The sequence below is a fragment of the Ascaphus truei genome, chromosome 20, assembly GCF_040206685.1.
Source record: "Ascaphus truei isolate aAscTru1 chromosome 20, aAscTru1.hap1, whole genome shotgun sequence".
NCBI lineage: Eukaryota > Metazoa > Chordata > Amphibia > Anura > Ascaphidae > Ascaphus > Ascaphus truei.
This window is the reverse complement of record NC_134502.1, coordinates 28,316,530-28,340,288: the sequence shown is the minus strand read 5'-3', so window position 1 is coordinate 28,340,288 and position 23,759 is coordinate 28,316,530. Positions and strand designations below refer to the sequence as shown.

The 23,759-nt window shown below is 47.5% G+C and overlaps 1 protein-coding gene across 1 annotated transcript; it reads left to right on the top strand.

Moving 5' to 3' along the window:
- Positions 1-405: 405 nt before the first annotated feature.
- On the top strand, positions 406-23,650 carry LOC142471058 (vomeronasal type-2 receptor 26-like). Its single transcript, XM_075577857.1, has 5 exons — positions 406-465; positions 596-719; positions 812-1,711; positions 2,287-2,342; positions 23,369-23,650. Exons 1-5 carry the CDS (start codon positions 406-408, stop codon positions 23,648-23,650), a joined length of 1,422 nt encoding a protein of 473 aa, XP_075433972.1.
- Positions 23,651-23,759: the final 109 nt, after the last annotated feature.

The window sequence follows — 23,759 nt, the reverse complement described above, 5'->3', positions numbered from 1 at the left end:
GCGCATGAGACTGAGCAGTGGGAGGGAGCTCTTCTTTAACGAGAACGGGGACCCACCTGCGGTGTATGATATACTGAACTGGCAGCTGAGCCGGGAGGGCGGAATAAAACGGGTCAAGGTGGGCAGCTACGATACAGGAGCTGCCATTGGACAGGTTTTCACCATCAATGCTAGTGCCGTGCATTGGGCGTCAGGTGGAAGGGAGGTAAGGTACTGCCATGGAGAGGAGATACATGTATAGGGAGCGGTAGCAGGAGGCGTTATAGGGAGCTGTTATATGGGCGATAGGAGGAGTTATAGTGAGCGGTTCTATGGGGCAATAGGAGGAGTTATATGGATGTTTGAATTGGGCAATGGGTGGAACTACTTGACATAAATGTACCCGCTCATTCATTTACTTACAAAATGCCTTCTCTGTCCCACTGTGGTTCGATTAAATGTTTCAACCTTCAACTTTCATTGCTGGTGACAACGTGTCATGTCCCAATCATCCAGTCTGTCTCAGTCAGTCAGGACCGAGTTTGTCCTTTTTATAGTACTGAATCTGAGTCATATCTTCCTTTTGTACACTTCATCCTTCCAAATTCTCCTCCAGGTCCCTCTCTCTCTCTGCAGTAACAGTTGTCCCCCTGGTTTCAGGAAGGCAGCACTGAGAGGGAAGCCTGTCTGCTGCTTCCAATGTGTCCTCTGTCCCCAAGGAGAGATCTCCAACCAGACAGGTGAGAAGATCTTAGAAGAACTGGAAAAATAACATCAATTCTGAACATAACATGATAGATTATAACATTCATTATTTTTGTGTCTCTTTCAGACTCTGTTGATTGCTTTAAATGTTCGTGGGATATGTGGCCCAATCTCCAACGGGACACATGCCTCCCAAAGTCCAGAGAATTCATCTCCTATGAAGAGCCATTAGGTGCCACCTTGGCTGCTACAAGTGTCTCTTCGACTTTAGTCCCAGTTGTCATGGTTGGACTTTTTATCCACTTCAAGAACACTCCCATTGTCAGAGCCAATAACTACACCCTCAGTTGTCTTCTCCTGTGGTCCCTGTCCCTCGGCTTCCTCTGCTCTTTGGTTTTCATTGGTTATCCCCAACCTGAGACGTGTCTTTTGCGCCAGGTAGCTTTCGGTATGGTCTTTGCCATTTGTGTCTCATGTATCTTGGCCAAAACCATCATGGTGGTCATTGCCTTCCAGGCCACTAAGCCTGGTAGCAACCTAAGAAAGTGGACCAGCAATCGGGTCTCTTATCTTGTTGTCTTTTTATGCATCCTTATTCAATCTTTTCTCTGCATCGTCTGGCTCTCATTCTCACCTCCGTTCCCAGAACACAACATCCAAACCAAACCTGGGGTCATTATCATTGAGTGTAATGAGGGCTCCCCCATCGCCTTCTGGTGCATGTTGGGATATCTTGGCCTTCTGTCTACTGTTAGCTTCATCGTTGCCTTCCTGTCCAGACAGCTCCCCGACAGCTTCAACGAGGCCAAGTTCATCACCTTCAGCATGCTGGTCTTCCTCAGTGTTTGGGTGTCCTATATCCCGGCCTCCCTCAGTGCCCGTGGCAAGTACACCGTGGCCATGGAGGTCTTCGCCATCCTGTCCTCCAGCTGGGCTCTGGTGGTCTGCATGTTTGTACCCAAATGTTTCATCATATTGTTCCGACCCGACATGAACTCGAGAGAACATCTCATGGGGAAAGACAGAGGTCAGACTCACAAGATCAAATAAATGTAAAAAAACGGGATGTCTACTCGGACCCAATAAACCATTTCTACATTCACCTCTTTGTATATTAATTAAAAAGCTTTACCTCTGTTGCTTTTACGTAATTGTTGCTGGGTGAAAAACTCTGTTTGTAACGGAATAAATAAATGGCGGAGAAGAAGTGATAGAATGAATGTGTAGGTTTCAATTATTAATGATCAAGAGTATGTGCGAGTAAATTAATTACTGTAACAGTGCAGAAACAAGGAACACGGTGACACGTCAGTGGACTTATGCAAATGATGTATCGGTTTAATGAAGTCGTAAAAGAATCCCCCAAGGTTAAAAAGTCAGTGCCCTGCAAAACCGGATAAGTGCAGGGTATGATAAAAAAGGATTTATTGAACTCGTGGCTTATGGAAAATGATACGTGGCAGGCGTGCTCTGACGCGTTTCATGCTTTACAGCACATGTCCCGTCTCATTTTCCATATGCCACAAGTTAAATAAATCTCTTTTTTATCACACCCCGTGCTAAGCCCGTTTTTGCAGGGCGCTGCCTTTTTCACCTTGGTAGATTCTTTTTCACGAACATTCCAGCAGGAAGTTCCCGGAGACTTTCAGCACCTGGCTGTGGGTACACACCTCAGGGGCTACCTGCCTATTACTGCAATGTTGAGAACTGAATACTAAGAGGCCTGTTCTAGTAGCTTCCATAACTTTGCTGCCATCTCGAACGGTTTGGCATGTTCCCACCGAATGGCTTGTCATTTGTGTTATCGCGTTATTCAGAAAGGATCTGAAAGCATTTCCACAAGTCTCGAACCGGGAGCTAGGAAAATGCCAATACTGCTCGGGACAACAGCGATGGGATCTCAGCCTTTTTCTCAGTTCTGCATAAAGAGAGCAGCACAGAGAGAGCCACCTCTCCCTGCACAGCACTCACAGGCGATCTCCCTGCACAGAGAGAGCTGCATCTCCCTGCACAGCACTCACAGGCGATCTCCCTGCACAGCACTCACAGGCGATCTCCCTGCACAGCACTCACAGGCGATCTCCCTGCACAGAGAGAGCTGCATCTCCCTGCACAGCTCTTACAGGCGATCTCCCTGTACAGAGAAAGCCGCCTCTACCTGCACAGCTCTCACAGGCGATCTCCCTGCACAGAGAGAGCTGCATCTCCCTGCACAGCTCTCACAGCGATCTCCCTGCACAGAGAGAGCTGCATCTCCCTGCACAGCTCTCACAGGTGATCTCCCTGCACAGAGAGAGCTGCATCTCCCTGCACAGCTCTTACAGGCGATCTCCATGCACAGAGAGAGCCGCCTCTCCCTGCACAGCTCTCACAGGCGATCTCCCTGCACAGAGAGAGCCGCCTCTCCCTGCACAGCTCTCACAGGCGATCTCCCTGCACAGAGAGCTGCCTCTCCCTGCACAGCTCTCACAGGCGATCTCCCTGCACAGCTCCCACAGGTGCCTCTCCCTGCACAGCTCTTACAGGCGATCTCCCTGCACAGAGAGAGCTGCATCTCCCTGCACAGCTCTCACAGCGATCTCCCTGCACAGAGAGAGCCGCATCTCCCTGCACAGCTCTTACTGGCCATCTCCCTGCACAGAGAGAGCTGCATCTCCCTGCACACAGAGACGCCTCTCCCTGCACAGCTCTCACAGTCGATCTCCCTTCACAGAGAGAGCCACCTCTCGCTGCACAGCTCTCACAGGCGATCTCCCTGCACAGAGAGAGCTGCATCTCCCTGCACAGCTCTCACAGTGATCTCCCTGCACAGAGAGAGCTGCATCTCCCTGCACAGCTCTCACAGGCGATCTCCCTGCACAGAGAGAGCCGCCTCTCCCTGCACAGCTCTCACAGGCGATCTCCCTGCACAGAGAGCTGCCTCTCCCTGCACAGCTCTCACAGGCGATCTCCCTGCACAGAGAGAGCTGCATCTCCCTGCACAGCTCTCACAGTGATCTCCCTGCACAGAGAGAGCTGCATCTCCCTGCACAGCTCTCACAGGCGATCTCCCTGCACAGAGAGAGCTGCATCTCCCTGCACAGCTCTTACATGCGATCTCCCTGCACAGAGAGAGCAGCCTCTCCCTGCACAGCTCTCACAGGCGATCTCCCTGCACAGAGAGAGCCGCCTCTCCCTGCACAGCTCTCACAGGCGATCTCCCTGCACAGAGAGCTGCCTCTCCCTGCACAGCTCTCACAGGCGATCTCCCTGCACAGCTCCCACAGGTGCCTCTCCCTGCACAGCTCTTACAGGCGATCTCCCTGCACAGAGAGAGCTGCATCTCCCTGCACAGCTCTCACAGCGATCTCCCTGCACAGAGAGAGCTGCATCTCCCTGCACAGCTCTCACAGCGATCTCCCTGCACAGAGAGAGCCGCATCTCCCTGCACAGCTCTTACTGGCCATCTCCCTGCACAGAGAGAGCTGCATCTCCCTGCACAGAGAGCCGCCTCTCCCTGCACAGCTCTCACAGTCGATCTCCCTTCACAGAGAGAGCCACCTCTCGCTGCACAGCTCTCACAGGCGATCTCCCTGCACAGAGAGAGCTGCATCTCCCTGCACAGCTCTCACAGGCGATCTCCCTGCACAGCTCCCACAGGTGCCTCTCCCTGCACAGCTCTTACAGGCGATCTCCCTGCACAGAGAGAGCTGCATCTCCCTGCACAGCTCTCACAGCGATCTCCCTGCACAGAGAGAGCAGCATCTCCCTGCACAGCTCTTACTGGCCATCTCCCTGCACAGAGAGAGCTGCATCTCCCTGCACAGAGAGCCGCCTCTCCCTACACAGCTCTCACAGTCGATCTCCCTGCACAGAGAGAGCCGCCTCTCACTGCACAGCTCTCACAGGCGATCTCCCTGCACAGAGAGAGCTGCATCTCCCTGCACAGCTCTTACTGGCCATCTCCCTGCACAGCTCTCACAGGTGCCTCTCCCTGCACAGCTCTTACAGGCGATCTCCCTGCACAGAGAGAGCTGCATCTCCCTGCACAGCTCTCACAGCGATCTCCCTGCACAGAGAGAGCCGCATCTCCCTGCACAGCTCTTACTGGCCATCTCCCTGCACAGAGAGAGCTGCATCTCCCTGCACAGAGAGCTTCCTCTCCCTGCACAGCTCTCACAGTCGATCTCCCTGCACAGAGAGAGCTGCCTCTCGCTGCACAGCTCTCACAGGTGATCTCCCTGCACAGAGAGAGCTGCATCTCTCTGCACAGCTCTTACAAGCGATCTCCCTGCACAGAGAGAGCCGCCTCTCCCTGCACAGAGAGAGCCACCTCTCCCTGCACAGCTCTCACAGGCGATCTCCCTGCACAGAGAGCCGCCTCTCCCTGCACAGCTCTTACAGGCGATCTCCCTGCACAGAGAGCTGCCTCTCCCTGCACAGCTCTCACAGGCAATCTCCCTGCACAGAGAGAGCTGCATCTCTCTGCACAGCTCTTACAGGCGATCTCCCTGCACAGAGAGAGACGCATCTCCCTGCACAGAGAGAGTCACCTCTCCCTGCACAGCTCTCACAGGTGATCTCCCTGCACAGAGAGCCGCCTCTCCCTGCACAGCTCTTACAGGCGATCTCCCTGAACAGAGAGAGCCACCTCTCCCTGCACAGCTCTCACAGGTGCCTCTCCCTGCACAGAGAGAGCCACCTCTCCCTGCACAGCTCTTACAGGCAATCTCCCTGCACAGAGAGAGCCGCCTCTCCCTGCACAGCTCTCACAGGTGATCTCCCTGCACAGAGCGAGCCACCTCTCCCTGCACAGCTCTCATAGGCGATCTCCCTGCACAGCTCTCATAGGTGATCTCCCTGCACAGAGAGAGCCACCTCTCCCTGCACAGCTCTTACAGGCGATCTCCCTGCTTTTATTTACATTTTAATTCTAGGGTAGGGGAGCAGGGGGTCTCCGGAGCTGGACTGCATACATTTTAATGGGCAACCTAAAAAAACAAAAAAAAACTAATTGAAAAAAAATACAATCAATGTTTCTCGTACTTTTAACATCTTCACCATTCAATTCCCATTCCAGCAGCAACAGCAGGAACCTCTTGACACAAAACGCAATGATCCTCAACAGCTTGTAAATTCTCCTTCTTTCTTTGTAATCCAATACAATGGGGCGGATGTTGTCCCTTCGGCTTCTTAAACTTAAATGAGACACGACAGGTCTTATGTAAGGCCTGTGACATCACATTTGAGTGTCAAATGGTACACCCCCAATCCGATTGGCTGGTGTACCATGTGACAGGGTTCTTTTCTTTTTTTTTTTTAAGAGGATGTGTCGTCATCTTAAAGGGAGGTTCGTCACATGGTACACCTCCAATCCTATTTGATGAATTACCATGTGACAGCTTCCATTTTTAAAAAAAGGATGTGACATCATCTTAAAGGATGATGTCACATCCTTTTTTTTTTTTTTAAGGCTGCCATCAAATGGTACTTCCGCCAATCGGATTGGGGGTGTGCCATGTGGTATATCTCACAATACGAAGTTTGGAGAATAGGCCCCTAAGTGTACGTATACACCGCTTATTTGCTCCAGGGTTTGTGGATTACTTGGTGGTGAGGGGATCCGTTCTACCTGACCCTGACCGGCTGGGTTGCATGATGCTTCTCCATACACCTCTTAAAACCCTGTACCTCTGCATTGGAGGCATGGGTGTAGCTATAGCCCGGGCAAAGCCTGGGGGCCTGTGCTCTTTGGTGCCCCCCCGGGTTGGTGTCCCGGCCCTCTGCCCGCACATTAATTCCCTGCAGCGGGCAGGAAGCACAGAGGGAAATCCCTAACTATTCAGGTGGGCGGGGCCTGGGACAGGGGGCGGGAGGACAGAGGGGAAGTCCTTCCTCTGCAGAGCCTCCGTAGGTTGGCAGGGCCTCAAGTAGTGCAGCATGGAACTGGAGCTTGAGAGACAGGCTGGGGAAGGTGAGAGGCAGGGAAGGGTTAAATCACAGGGGTAAAAACAGACATGGGAGAGAGAGAAAGAGAGAGAGAGAGAGAGAGAGAGAGAGAGAGAGAGGAGAGAGAGGAGAGAGAGGAGAGAGAGGAGAGAGAGGAGAGAGAGAGAGGGAGAGGGAGAGGGAGAGGGAGAGGGAGAGGGAGAGGGAGAGGGAGAAGGGGAGAGAGAGGGAGGGAGAGATATGCCCTTGTGCATGTAAAAAAACGAACAACAACATGGGGCAAATGTGTATTAAACAACTTCATTAAAAGCACACGTATGATTGACCACTCACATAGTAAAGGGTTAGATCTGGTGTTTCAAGATTTCTGATCTGGAGCAGTTATAGGGCAGGAACTCTTCAGGACCATAAATGAAAAAATATATAGTGTAATATAATTTAATAAAAAAAACACATACATGAGCAGTGAGCCCATTCAACTCCCACGCTCCCACAAGAACACAGGCAATTTGACCACTCTGGTTCCAGTAGAAGTCTTGATCGTGCCTCTCTGCAGTGGATGTAGCTGGAAGCTGGAGGGTCGGTGTGAGCCTACTCCGGAACGGACAGCAGGGTGACGACACAGCCAATGGGATCCTCCGTCTTGGGCTCCTCCGGTCTCACAGCAGTAACGCCAAGCAGCAGAGCAGACAGGCCACAGAGTGCTCGCAAACATGAAAGGGACCACCCTACGCGTTTCAATCGGTACTCCGATCTTCCTCAGGGGTTCAAGTCATCACCCAGAGGAAGGTCCCTCTGTGAGGACCGAAACGTTGGTGTTTTGATGTACTATTTTCACTAATACACTTTTTTCAATACTACTCCGTTGTGTGCTGTCCCTTGATTCCTGGATTACACGGTATTGTATGTATATATATATATATATATATATATATATATATATATACATACACGAAGAGGAAGACGATAACCTTGCATCCACGCAAGCACTATAAGCGGTCACCATCAGCCTGTATATGATAGAATCATTTCTAAACCAAGCGGTGCTCACGGGTCAGGAATAGCTATGCAACAAGAAAAAAGAAACCTGCTTAAGAGCACTCAGGTATTCCATATGAAAAATAACAATTTATTGATTGACACAAAGAAGATAGATAACAGTACAAAATATTAAAAAATAGGCTAGGACCCCTGACAAAGGATACAACCCAAAAGAAACAATGTTGCATGAAAAAGGGGGTAAATTGGTTATATAACCCCCTATGCCTAGTGTAGACAAAATAGTTGGAATCACTTTGATATGCAGTAAAATCCTTTGCAGGTTATTCCAAATTCCAAATTAATGACACATGCATATAAATGAAATAAATCTCCAAGGGCCTGGAGTGATGTAAGATTCTCCCTCATCAAGCATAAAGGTTCCACCTCTTAAGGCAGATATATGATCCAAAATCCACAGCAAATTGAGTATCTGTGAAAAAATGGTTCCTGTGCTCTGAGGGTCACTCAATACAAGCAATATCATGCATGTGGCGTAAAAGATATAAATGCCCTCAGCCGAGTGCAAAGTTGAATAACCTGTACACTGCACAAATAAGCATCAAAATTGTTCAAAGTCCAGAAGGATAATCACAGCAATGTTAGGTAGCATAGTTACGTGACTTCATAATCCAGGGGTCGTGCCTAGAACCCCCACTCCTACGCGTTTCGTCAGAGGACTTAAACTTGGAGTGGTGAGGAGGCTAGGACAACACACTGTTTAAAAAGGGTGGATTTTCACGCCAAAGAGAACAAGGAAACAGCTGTATGTATTCCCTACCATAATTGAAATTCCGTACTTCTGCGTTTCAAGATGACACGCATAGTTAATGTAGTTAGTTCCGGTATGGCGCCATGATGCGTAATACGCATGCGCAGTACTGCCGTGGCACAGGGGACAATACAACACTTTGAAGCGACATATACTTTATGTGTGGCGCCATAGCTCATAGTAGCACGCGCACTGTAGGCGTAATGTGGGAAATAAGAAGGCACATTTCCATTTGCCTGTATTGCCTATAAGGCGTCATGATATACCCTGCGCATGCGCAATGCTTATGCAGAGCAGGGAACATTTAAACACTATACTAATGGCTAGAAATCCCACAATAATCGCCCATGCGCACAATTATGGCAAGCTATAGGCGCCCCCACCAGGACACATGATATCATTGCATGTCTATACTATACATATCAAATCCAGACCATACATGCGCAATGAGTCCGTTATAATCATATACAGTCAAAGTGATTGCTAGATAGATGGGTATATAAACCCCACACCTGTCAACCACATTTAGCTTTAGATATGCTGTCCACAAGCATGTGCAGATTCCACATCATCTTATTTAAGGAAATTTGTTCATACAAAATATTGTCAGTGTCCATAGAGAATAAATGTAATATGACAATATGCTTTGTCCACATAAATGTCCAGAAACGTGGTATTGTCACGGTTGTGCTCGCCACAAACCAGGGTCGGACCGTGTGGCTGAGGTGGGGTTGTATAAGCACTGACCTTAGACCGCGCAGGCTGATCTGGATTGCGCAGTTCGGAGTCGTACATAGCAGGGTCGGGACTAGAGAAGGCAGCATCGTCAGTGGACAAGCCAGGGTCAGGATTGGAGACTTCAGGGTAAACGTTATCCAACGTTATGTCTACTAGCCATTAACATCTTTGGTGACCGGCCGGTCTGTACTGCTGCACTGCGGGAAACAATCCTTTCCCTCAGTGAGCAAGGTTTTTCTTAGGGCATTGATTTTTTATTTTTTCTGGGTTTATTATACTGTGGTTTTGATTAATTTTCTGTGTCCACCAAATTTATTTTTTAGACAGGCAGGCTCATCAGTCAGTTGTTTGTATTTCTGTTATCTTTTGGATTTAATTAAAGTACCCTTTTTATTTTTGCAAATTATTGTCTGAGTGCTACTTTAGAGGTTCCTTTTTCTTCTGTGTTTATATATATATATATATTTAACACATACCCTCACATACTCTTGGCATTCGGAACAAAGCTCTATCCTGGATCTCATCCTACCTCTCCAATCGTACTTTCAGTGTCTCTTCTGCTAACACCCCCTCCTCTATTGATCTCTCTGTGGGGGTACCCCAGGGCTCTGTCCTGGGACCTCTTCTCTTTTCTCTGTATACACTCTCTCTAGGTGACCTAATAACATCTTTTTGGTTTAATTACAGTATCACCTCTATGCTGACGACACACAAATATATTTCACAACACTCGACTTTACACCTGCTGTACAAACCAAAGTTTCTGAATGTCTCTCTGCTATATCATCCTGGATGGCCCTCCGCCGCATTAAACTCAACATGGCTAAAACAGAGCTCCTCATACTTCCTACCAAACCTGGCCCTACTACCTCCTTCCACATTACTGTTGGAACTACGATCATTCACCCAGAAGCCCAAGCACGCTGCCTTGGGGTCACACTCGAATCCTCTCACATTTGCCCCTCACATTCAAAACATTTCTAAAACCTGTCGCTTTTTCCTCTGCAATATAACAAAGATACGCCCTTTCCTCTGTTGCTCGACTGCTAAAACTCTGACTCATGCCCTCATTCTCTCCTGTCTTGATTACTGTAACCTCCTGCTGTCCGGCCTTCCTGCCTCTCACCTGTCTCACCTACAATCTATCCTTAACGCTGCTGCCAGAATCACGCTACTCTTTCCTAGATCTGTCTCAGCATCTCCCCTCATGAAATCCCTCTCCTTGCTTCCGATCAAATCCCGCATCTCACACTCCATTCTTCTCCTCACTTTTAAAGCTTTACACTCTTCTGCCCCTCCTTACATCTCAGCCCTAATTTCTCGTTATGCACCATCCAGACTCTTGCGTTCTTCTCAAGGATGTCTTCTTTCTACCCCCTTTGTATCTAAAGCCCTCTCCCGCCTTAAAGCTTTTTCATTGACTGCCCCTCACCTCTGGAATGCCCTTCCCCTCAGTACCCGACTAGCACCCTTTCTATCCACCTTTAAGACCCACCTTAAGACACACTTGCTTAAAGAAGCATATGAATAGCACTGTGGCTATTCTGAACACATGATACATAAAGCTTGGCCCCCTGCAGACGCACTTACCAGAACTCCCTCCTACTGTCTCTGTACGTTCTCCCTACCTAACAATTAGACTGTAAGCTACTCGGAGCACGGACTCCTCTTCCTTAATGTCTAAAGCACTTATTCCCATGATCTGTTATTTATATTATCTGTTATTTATATGATTACCACATGTATTACTGCTGTGAAGCGCTATGTACATTAATGGCGCTATATAAATAAAGACATACAATACAATACAATACATACATTCCCTTAATCAAAACTCCTCCCCATCGCTGCAGTGCAAAGATTGGCGCCAAAACCGGGTTGTCAACCGGGCCGAACAGTCAATCCATGGACTCTAGTTACTAAACTTTGAGGTTGTACTGATGTAACTAACATTAATGCCCTGCTTTCTCACGGACGCAATGTAAATGCAACATGTTATTTTATTGCAATACCTACTTTGCCAACTGGGTGTCTCATTGAGTCATATGATTGTTCATGTTTTGCAGCATTGGAGGGGGCCATGGACGGTGATGAAGATGAGGATGGCCTTCATCACGGCAGCCGGACATGGGTGAGTGCAATATGTATTGAATGTATTTATTGTTCTTTATGTATTTTAAATGGGCAAATGCACTATTATCCATTTGTGTATTTGTGTTTTTAATTCTTTTTGGGGGGCACTGAATTGGTACTGCAGGCCCACGGAGACACCTGTGAGTAACACCCGAGGGCCACCGCCGGCCTATGGTATCATTGCTGTGCATATACTGTATATTAGGGGGGGACAGGGGATGTTGGTGTAATATATATATATATATATATATATATATATATATATATATATATATACATATATATATACATATATACATATATATATATATATATACATATATATATACATATATACATATATATATATATATATATATATATATATATATATATCTACAAAAACACAGAAAAAACAGGCGCACTCATAGCGTAAAATTGTATAACAATAAATTTATGGAATAAGGGATAAAAATACACACTCACAAACAGAGCTGAATAAAATGCATTTTTGAGTACAACTCAGCCCGTTCAGACGCAGGAACCCAAAGAGGAGGACTTCAGTGTGATGTCCGCGGTGTGTCTTGCCACAATAACCCCTCTATGTCCCAGCAGGGACCAAAAGCCACGAGGTGCACTTGTTCCGCTTCCCCTTGCTCCGGCACTACACAGAGCATACACTGAATCAAATCTCGCGTGAGCTCGATGACGTAAGCGAGGTTTCAGCCGGAGAGAGTTCAAAGTGTAAACAGGGACTTGAGTGTCTGAATGGCTGGTAGCAAAATGCTAGCAACGCAGCAAAAGTGCAATATATGCAGATGAGTGTCAGTATAAAATATACAAACTGGACAGTAGGCTCCACAGCAATCTCTACGCGTTTCGTCTCGAACGAGACTTCATCAGGAGTAATAGCATAGGCATTAAACACAGTTATATAGTACATAAGACCAATCAGAGCATAGAAGACAGAGGATTAGTAATGAGATACACATGATGAGTAATAGGGTTGGATTAATCCCCATATATGCCAAAGCACACATAGATACGGATTCACAATTTTAATCCTAAGGACCAAATATATTATTGCATATAGTATTAAGCGCTTCAACTAGTGCATTAATTATATATCACAATTGTAAAACAAAAATTAAGCACACAAGTTAGCCAAAAATGTTAACCACAAAGATTAAGTAGAATGTCATTGGTAGATAACTTGCATAGTAACATATATATAATACATATAATACAAGAAACAGATGTCAATACATGTTAAACAATACCCTAAGTATAAAGAGATAGTTGAATAACCACTAAATGTAGAAGGAGATAAAATAGGTATTATAGAGACTCAGAGGGACCCAGGTGCAAAAAATAAGACAAAGGAGCTAACAAAAAAGCTGAAAATGTGTAATAAATATAATATAAAAAAATATATAAAAAATAAATAAAAAAATATAAAATAATATATATGTAAAGAGGGAAAGGAGACAGGGGAAGAAAAAGAGGTGTATGGATGAGAAATAAAAAATGTATGAATAAAGGTGAAAATATAAATAAAAATGAAAAAAAAAAAATAAAGTACATAAAAGTGGCAAATAAAAATAAAAATAAAGATATAAATGTAATAAAAAATGTGTGAACAATGAAGGATACGGACCAATGGTGGTCACGCAAGCAAAGTCAATGGTACCCATATAAATGATGTAGATTAGGCCAAGTTAAGAATGAACAAATGATTTGGTATATAAATGTAATAATACTGAGCCACTGTGGTGTAATGGTGCCCACACGGAGGGAACGAAATAAATCGTTCAACCCAGACCTCCCTGCTATGCAAGTTATCTACCAATGACATTCTACTTAATATGTATATATATATATATATATGTATATGTATATGTATATATGTATATGTATATGTATATATATGTATACATATTAAGTAGAATGTCATTTTTTTTTTTTTTTAAATTGTATTTTTTAGCTGTTTTTATTAGACATCCATTATGCACTATTGGTATATTTATTTCATTATATAAGGATATAGTATATTATAATTATTATTATTGTTTATACAATCATTTTATATTATTGGTCTATATTTAAAATTTTCTATATTTCTGGCTATTCACACACGAGCGCAGACCTTAATTGTATATATATGTATATATATATGTATATATATATATATGTATATGTATATATATATATATATATATATATATATATATATATATATATATATATCACAACAAGAGAAAAAATACTGTGCTTAGCATAGGTTTTTTATTCTTATCTGTATTATTTTTACTTTTATTTTTATAGAGATATTATATAGTGATAGATTGGCGCTAATATTTTTTCTCTTGTTGTGATATATATATGTATATATATATATGTATATATTTATTTATTTTTTGTGGGGCTGTTGTGTGTGCATTTTTTTTATTGTGGGTAGCGGGGGTGGGCGAAGTGGGTATTAGCCCCAACGGTGGGTGTTTAGGGCTTGCGAGTGGGTAGCGGGAGGGCTTAATCCCATCATGACCGTAGCGGTATTAACCGCTAAGATAATGAAGTGGTTAAGTCTACCCGCAAGCCATAAACAGCCACCAAGGGTAAACTACCCACCCGCCCACTGTCCCCCCCCTCCCCACCCACCCACTGTCCCCCCCTTCCCCTTGGCCACTGTCCCCCCCCCTCCTGTCCACTTCCCCCCCCTCCTGTCCACTGTCCCCCCCTCCTTTTCCCCCGTCCCCCTCCCCTCCTTTTCCCCCCCTCCCCCCCCCCCTTTTCCTAGCGCTAAATGTAACTCATGGCCAACGCCGGCTCTCCCCCCCCCGCTCCCCTTTCTCCCCCCCCCGCTCCCCTTTCTTCCTCCCCCCGCTCCCCTTTCTCCCCCCCCCCCGCTCCCCTTTCTCCCCCTGCTCCCCTTTTCCCCCCCGCTCCCCTTTCTCCCCCACTCCCCTTTCTCCCCCCCCCGCTCCCCTTTCTCCCCCCCCCGCTCCCCTTTCTCCCCCCCGCTCCCCTTTCTCCCCCCCGCTCCCCTTTCTCCCCCCCCGCTCCCCTTTCTCCCCCCCCTGCTCCCCTTTCCCCCCCGCTCCCCTTTCTCCCCCGCGCCCCTTTCTCCCCCCCCCGCTCCCCTTTCTCCCCCCGCTCCCCTTTCTCCCCCCCCGCTCCCCTTTTTCCCCCCCCCGCTCCCCTTTCTCCCCCCCCCGCTCCCCTTTCTCCCCCCCCCCGCTCCCCTTTCTCCCCCCCCCCGCTCCCCTTTCTCCCCCCCACTCCCTTTTCTCCCCCCCCGCTCCCCTTTCTCCCCTCCCCCCTCCTCCCTTCTCCCCTCCCCCCTCCTCCCTTCTCCCCTCCCCCCTCCTCCCTTCTCCCCTCCCCCCTCCTCCCTTCTCCCCTCCCCCCTCCTCCCCTTTCCCTCCCCCCTCCTCCCCTTTCCCTCCCCCCTCCTCCCCTTTCCCTCCCCCCTCCTCCCCTTTCCCTCCCCCTCCCTTTCACCCGCCCTTACTCCGCCCGCCTCTGCCTTTCACCCACCGCCTCACAGCCGCTGCATGCACTCAACAGACTCCCGCCACACTCGACACATATCTGCCGCCACACACACCTGCTGCCTCCCGCCCCTACGCACCGACATCACTGACCCACCGCCTCACACCCTAGCAGGACCCCCACTCACAGAGAGCACTCACAACCCACGCGACACCTGCCGCCTCACACGCTAGCAGGACACCACTCACAGACAGCACTCACAACCCATGTGCCACCCGCCGCCTCACACCCTAGCAGGACCCCCACTCACAGACAGCACTCACAACCCACGCGCCACCTGCCGCCTCACACCCTAGCAGGACCCCCACTCACAGACAGCACTCACAACCCACGCGCCACCTGCCGCATCACACCCTAGCAGGACCCCCACTCACAGACAGCACTCACAACCCATGCGCCACCTGCCGCCTCACACCCTAGCAGGACACACGCCTCACATTTTTACATCTGTTATGTCACCAAAATATACATTGTACTGTGGTGTGTTTACAATAAACCATTTTTAAAACAACATCGTATTACATTTTATTCCTTCTTTCTTTTCAACATTATTATCCAACCGTTACAACAAATAATCACCTATTGTTCCACGATTTATAAATAATACTACCTATTACGCATTTACATCCCGGGCAACGCCGGGTCTCTCAGCTAGTTTAAAATAAAATAAAAAAAAGATTCCCCTAATAAACACTTCCATATTTTAGTTTCCATATGAAATTCACATAGCTCAGATAATTAAACAATTTCAGAGCATAATATCCTCTCAAGGCAGAAATTTTCCAAAGTCCGTTACCTCGTTGGGAATGTGTTATTCTCAGACGAGCAGTCCCAACGCATACGCATAAAATGAACTCATTATCTCATTAAAATAAATTGCCTTTAACCCTTTCAGCGCCGCAGCGGTAGCAATGTATATGCTCTGCATATTATGTACTGTACTGTGATGCTGTTTATTCCAGCAGTGTGAGGTTTATTGCTTATTTATCCTCCAGGGGAATAGAAATTCCCTAACAGCAAAAATGACCGTGTATATAAAGGGGCTTTCATATAGAAACGGTATGAGACCGACGCAGAAGAGGTGAGTGTATCCTGTCACCGCACACACAGCTCTGTCACTGCACCTCCATCCTGTCCTGCAGCCCCCTTGCACACACAGAGATCTGTCACTGCATCTCTTTCCTGTCCTGCACCCCCTTACACACACACAGCTCTATCACTGCACCTCCATCCTGTCCTGCAGCCCCCTTACACACACAGAGCTCTGTCACTGGACCTCCATCCTGTCCTGCAGCCCCCTTACACACACAGAGCTCTGTCACTGCACCTCCATCCTCTCCTGCAGCCCCCTTACACACACACAGCTCTGTCACTGCACCTCCATCCTGTCCTGCAGTCCCATTACACACACACGTCTGTCACTGCACCTCCATCCTGTCCTGTAGTCCCCTTACACACACACGTCTGTCACTGCACCTCCATCCTGTCCTGCAGCCCCCTTACACAAACACATCTGTCACTGCACCTCCATCCTGACCTGCAGTCCCCTTACACACACACGTCTGTCACTGCACCTCCATCCTGTCCTGCAGCCCCCCCACACACACACAGCTCTATCACTGCACCTCCATCCTGTCCTGCAGCCGACTTACACACACAGCTCTATCACTGCACCTCCATCCTGTCCTGCAGCTCCCTTACACACACTCATCTCTATCACTGCACCTCCATCCTATCCTGCAGCCCCCTTACAGACACACAGCTCTGTCACTACACCTCCATCCTGTTTTGCAGCCCCCCCCACAGCTCTGTCACTGCACCTCCATCCTGTCCTGCAGCCCCCCACACACACAGCTCTATCACTGCACCTCCATCCTGTCCTGCATCCCCCCCTCACAGCTTTCACTGCACCTCCATCCTGTCCTGCAGCCGACTTACACACACAGCTCGGTCACTGCACCTCCATCCTGTCCTGCAGCCAACTTACACACACACAGCTCTGTCACTGCACCTCCATCCTGTCCTGCAGCCCCCTTGCACACACAAAGCTTTGTCACTGCATCTCATCCTGTCCTGCAGCCCCCTCACACACAGCTCTGTCACTGCACCTCCATCCTGTCCTGCAGCCCCCTTACACACACACAGCTCTGTCACTGCACCTCCATCCTGTCCTTCCACTCCCTCACACACAGCTCTGTCACTGCACCTCCATCCTGTCCTGCAGCCCCCTTACACACAGCTCTATCACTGCACCTCCATCCTGTCCTGCAGCCCCCCCACACACAGAGCTCTGTCACTGCACCTCCATCCTGTCCTGCAGCCCCCTTACACACACAGAGCTCTGTCACTGCACCTCCATCCTCTCCTGCAGCCCCTTACACACACACAGCTCTGTCACTGCACCTCCATCCTGTCCTGCAGCCCCCTTACACACACAGAGCTCTGTCACTGCACCTCCATCCTGTCCTGCAGCCCCCTTACACACACAGAGCTCTGTCACTGCACCTCCATCCTCTCCTGCAGCCCCCTTACACACACACAGCTCTGTCACTGCACCTCCATCCTGTCCTGCAGTCCCATTACACACACACGTCTGTCACTGCACCTCCATCCTGTCCTGTAGTCCCCTTACACACACACGTCTGTCACTGCACCTCCATCCTGTCCTGCAGCCCCCTTACACAAACACATCTGTCACTGCACCTCCATCCTGACCTGCAGTCCCCTTACACACACACGTCTGTCACTGCACATCCATCCTGTCCTGCAGCCCCCCCACACACACACAGCTCTATCACTGCACCTCCATCCTGTCCTGCAGCCGACTTACACACACAGCTCTATCACTGCACCTCCATCCTGTCCTGCAGCTCCCTTACACACACTCATCTCTATCACTGCACCTCCATCCTATCCTGCAGCCCCCTTACAGACACACAGCTCTGTCACTGCACCTCCATCCTGTTTTGCAGCCCCCCCACAGCTCTGTCACTGCACCTCCATCCTGTCCTGCAGCCCCCCACACACACAGCTCTATCACTGCACCTCCATCCTGTCCTGCATCCCCCCCTCACAGCTTTCACTGCACCTCCATCCTGTCCTGCAGCCGACTTACACACACAGCTCGGTCACTGCACCTCCATCCTGTCCTGCAGCCAACTTACACACACACAGCTCTGTCACTGCACCTCCATCCTGTCCTGCAGCCCCCTTGCACACACAAAGCTTTGTCACTGCATCTCATCCTGTCCTGCAGCCCCCTCACACACAGCTCTGTCACTGCACCTCCATCCTGTCCTGCAGCCCCCTTACACACACACAGCTCTGTCACTGCACCTCCATCCTGTCCTTCCACTCCCTCACACACAGCTCTGTCACTGCACCTCCATCCTGTCCTGCAGCCCCCCCACACACAGCTCTATCACTGCACCTCCATCCTGTCCTGCAGCCCCCCCACACACAGCTCTGTCACTGCACCTCCATCCTGTCCTGCCGCCCACCCACACACAGCTCTGTCACTGCACCTCCATCCTGTCCTGCAGCCCCCTTACACACACACACAGTTCTGTCACTGCACCTCCATCCTGTCCTGCAGCCCCCTTACACACACACAGCTCTGTCACGGCACCTCCATCCTGTCCTGCAGCCCCCTTACACACACACACACAGCTCTTTTGAGTACAGTATCCTGTATACTCAAAAATGTATCTTACCAATAATAGGTTATTAAATATCGTTCTCCCTCTCACTGTACAGCCCTGTCACCCACTAATCAGTGTATCTAACACACAACTTAACCTAACAAAAAAACATCTTAGCGAAAATCTTGTAGTCGACGGTTAATAACGCTTTGGGTCTCCAACTCTTTAAATCACGTTTACTGCCATTTTATTTAAAAATAAGTTCTTGGGAAAGTAACATGGAACTGTAACGCTGAGCTGGGAGCGGCATTTATAAAACTCTGCCGTTATTCCTTCTGCTCCAGGAGATTTCTTTCATTGTCAGGGTGCTATAGCATCATCCACCTCGGAATTACTGTACTGATGGGTCTTATAAAAAGGCTTCTGTCTCTTCCTTATCAAGGGTTGGTCATCTTAACCGATTTAGAAACTGCCCGATCTCACTCAGTGCCGGGTCTTCTGATGTATATAAATCACTGTAGGAACTTGAGAATATTTATTGTATTCTCCTGATTTGTCTGCATCATTACGCCCTCCTCATGTAACAGACCTGGAATAATTTCCCTATCTCTCCCCCCCTTCCATGACCCAAAATGGTCAGAAGAAAAAGATGTCCAGATAGTCCCAAGACTGCTCTCCTCCTGCAGAGTTTATACCTGTTATGCTGGACCTCTAGCATCTTCCTCTTCATTTATCCCCTTTCCCAAACCTTCTCTCCCCAGTCGTAGTTCTGAATACAGTCTTGTAAGTTAATATCTGCTACTGATCAAGCTTAATATTGGTTTGTATGAAATGTATAGTGTAACAGCATCCAAAGCTAATGATCTGCCCATTAGTGCTCCTATTAGAATTATTAAAGTGGACATAGCATAATCTGACCACTAGGTGTCCTTTCACTGTGTGATAATAGGATCTGTTATATACTCGAACTATATACTGTAAATATCTAAGTACTATGTACTGTACCAGACTGTTGAATTAGTGAGTTATAACCCCAAATTGGTAGTAGGAAACCAATCCTGGAACCTCTCCCCACTAAACAGTTACAACGAAGCTGTTTAGTTGGGTTAATTGTTACATCCTTCCATTTTAATAGATTTTATTTGTTTGTCTCGTCTGTTCACTTTGCCCCTTCCAAACATTATTTTAAATTAATCACAATTAAAGTTTGTTTTAACTGTTCATGGGTGTTCTCTCGTGCCACAAAAAGGGATCCTTTCTCTCCTAGTTTATATACAATATGATATATATTTCCCAGTGCGCACTGCGCACTTAGTGTTTGAAGTATCTATAGTCTGATTTGAACGCTCTCTACGTTGACCGCGGTTACTATACGCCGTCAAAAGCGTATTTTTGTTCTCTCGGTCTTGTAAGTTTATTTATCAGCAGAATATATTTAAGTTGTGTATTTGATATACAAACACTTGCTTGATAAAATGTGAAAACCTATTTTATATCTAACGTTATATTTCCTCATCATTCTGCGTAGCTTGAAACCTAAAACTGCGTAGAAAGCCTGTTTATTAGAAAGGTTTCACATCGCTGCATCGCAGATCCGTGCTCTGACAGGTTAGAGATTCATTTCCAAACTCCTCTCCCTCTGCGTATGTCTTCTGTAATTATTGACATATTTATTTTGACACATACTGTAAGAGGAACAGGTAGAATAGTGTTGTATGCATGCATGTATGTATATATGTATCTATGTATGTATGTACCAGTATGTATGTATGTAGCCACATTAATGTACATACCACGTCACAGCAGTAATACACGTGACAATCATATTGATAACAAATAATATAAATAACACATAAAGGGGAGAAGTGCTCAGATATAAAAGTAACATTTAGGAAGAGGAGTCCCTGCTCCGAAGAGCTTACACTCTAATTGGTTGGTTGGAAGGACGTATAGAGACAGTAGGAGGGTGTTCAGGTAAGTGCGTCTGCAGGGGGCCAAGCTTTATATACAGTATGAGGTGTAAAACTATCACTCATAGAGCTACTGTACTCATACTGTATGCTTCCTTAAGCACGTGTGTTTTGAGTTGGGTGTTAAAGGTGGATAGAAAGGGTGCTAGTCGGGTGTTGAAGGGAAGAGCGTTTACAAGGTGTGGGGCAGTCAGTGAGAAAGGGTTAAGGTGGGAGAGGGCTTTAGATACAAAGAGGGTAGAGAGGAGACATCCTTGAACAGAACGCCAGAGTCGGGCTGGTGCAAAGCGAGAATAGCGTGTTCCAGGATTGCTTCAGTTACGTATCTGATACAGTAAGGTCTCTGGGGCAGTAAGTATGTAACCAAAGTAACCATGATTACTGTAGCATCAATACAGTTTCCTGATCTCTATGGGTTAGTAATGCATACAGCCTCAGATTGTTCCTCTTATGTGTCAAAATAGAGCCGCTAACTAAAGATACTATTACTTGTATCCCTTTAACACTGACAACCTGGGGACTATGTCCCCCTCACCGTGTGATGTGATATTTAAGATCTGAGAGCGAGGGGGTTTGGGTTATTACCAAACCATGAACAGTGATCCAAACTCACAGACAATTTACTGTAGCCGCTTCCGAATGAAGTCTGCATTATATCGCGGCCATAATTACCACCACAAGGAATTACAGTTTATCACTCACCTGGGACAGGATTATCTCCTCTATTAAAGCTACTGTACAGTCCCTGCATTTATTACACGTTTTAAACCTTGGAAGATCCCCCTGTGGGATCGAAACGTTGGAGTTATATGCTGTATTTAATACATTTATTTTCTTTCACCTGAGTGCTGTCTCCTTTTTGCTGCTATGCGGTAATGTATACTTTTTTTTAAAATATATACATATATGTATATATATGTAGTGAATAAATGAGAACAAGACACACCGTCAGGTAGATATTGGTGGGTGCAAATCCTATATAAATCAAATAAGCTATACGATACCGTTTGAGCGAATATCAGAGGCAGCACTCCAGAAAGTAGTCAAAAAAATAGTATTTAGTGTGACATATAAACCAACGTTTCGGTCCTCCACACGGGACCTTTCTCAAGGTGATATATATATAGCAAATAAACAAGAACAATAGGCACTCTGTCAGGTAAATCAAGATAATGGGTGCAAATCCTGTAGAGAATAACTAGGCAATACGATACCATTTATGAGACGAATATCAAGAGGCAGCACTCCAATGGATGGTCAAAAAAGCTTTGTATTGTTAAGACATCATAACCAACGTTTCGGTCCTACATGCGGGACCTTTGTCATGGTGATGTGAGAAATCATATATATGTGTATATATGTATATATGTATATATATGTATATATGGTCCAACTGTGGCCTTAATTTTATAGTATAATTATTCAAATTTAATTTTTATTTAAATAATGTTCTACTTATAATTTACTAAGGACATTATAGTATATGTACGGCTTCTTTAAGATTAATAAGGTCCTCTAGTTAGAAGGGGTCAGTAAATGCTGCTGACTTTAAAACGATGCCTGAACACCCTGAATAGGCTGCATGGGGTCAGTCCCCCCAGGTTAGTGCATCAAAAGCATTCGAGGTGGGGATCCCCGATATATGTAGCTTCCCAGTGTGGCCTTAACCATTGGACTTTTTCCTTTACATGACCCCTCTTGCCCCATTACCTCCTGTTTTCTCCTGCACATGTTTGCTCCTATTACCCCTTCTGCCCCCCTTAGCTCCTGCTCCCCTTCTTCCCCCATTGGCTCCTGCTCCCCTCCTGCCACTGTTGGCTCCTGCTCCCCTCTGGCCTCCATTCACTGCTGCTCCCACTCCTACCCCCCTTGTCTCCTGCTCCTCTCCTGCCGCCTTTGGCTTCTGTTCCCATCCTGCCCCTGTTGGCACCTGCTCCCTTCCTGCCCCCGTTGGCTCCTGCCACCCCCCCCCCCTTCCGGCTCAGAGGATATATCCATCCCAGCGTTCTCCTCTTTATGGCATGACTCTAGAGATCTATTATCCATACATTGTCACAAAAATGAGGGCTGAATAAAAACCCGGGTGTCCTCCACTACAGGGGTCTCCTCTGCTGGTGTTGTTTCACTGTCCTGGTGGGGCACTATTATGCGTTTCCTCAGGACACTCCCTGTAAGAATGACCCTGTCCCCCACACACCTCATTTTGTCACAGCTTGCACTTAAATGTCTGTGTGTACCACATTTAAAGCAAAGCTTGGGCTGGCCATTGTAGAAACCGCCCCATCTGTCCCCTTAACATTTGCCGTGTTATTGCCCCAAGTGGTTGCCCCGTCTGTGCCTGGATCCTGTCTCTGTGCCATGTTACTGCCCCCAGTGGCTGCCCCGTCTGTGCCTGGAGCATGTCTCTGTGCTATATTACTGCCCCCTGTGGTTGCCCCATCTGTGCCTGGAGCTTGTTTCTGTGCCCTGTTACTGCCCCCAGTGGAGTGGTTGGCTGGTCTGTGCCTGGAGCCTGTCTCTGTGCTATATTACTGCCCCCAGTGGTTGCCCCGTCTGGGACTGGAGCTTTTCTCTGTGCTATATTACTGCCCCCAGTGGCTGCCCTGTCTGATACTGGAGCTTGTCTATGTGCTATATTACTGCCCCCAGTGGTTGCCCCGTCTGAGACTGGAGCTTGTCTCTGTGCTGTATAACTGCCCCCAGCAGACGATTCCTCTGTATCTGGGTTGTGTCTCTTCATGCATTTCTCAGGAGGCTCAAACTCTGTAACTAACACCCCCCTCTGCTATTCCTGTAGCTCCATCACTGAACCTCCATCCTGCCCCATATAACCCCTCCAGGCTGAGAGAATGAGCATTGCAAAAGGATGATAATTATCTTCAAAATGAGCACAGTTTTGAATTAAGTGAATGACGGGTGTCTCCTTTTCCCAGGACCAGCGTTTATCCCGTGCAGCTCCCGGAGACATCACATTCATCACCCTACAGTTTGTGATGCCAGAAAATGCTGCCCTGTTCTATAGGACAATGTGGCACCTTATGCTATACTACACTACACCATTCACGCTGGGGTGCAGTCTCCATAACGACGAACTCAGGGGGATTGTGGAGGCCGGAGACATCTTAATTGGTGGGGTGTTACACTTTCATGGGGACAAAATATACCCCCAAATTAGCTTCACAGAGGAACCCGCCCAGATCACCTGCAAAACGTAAGATGTATTTCTTTCCAATTTGACTTAACCATTTATTGATGTCATCTTTAAAGGGTCAGACCCACGTAGGGGCAAAGCGACCTAATGACCAGGACGTGTTTAATGGGTTA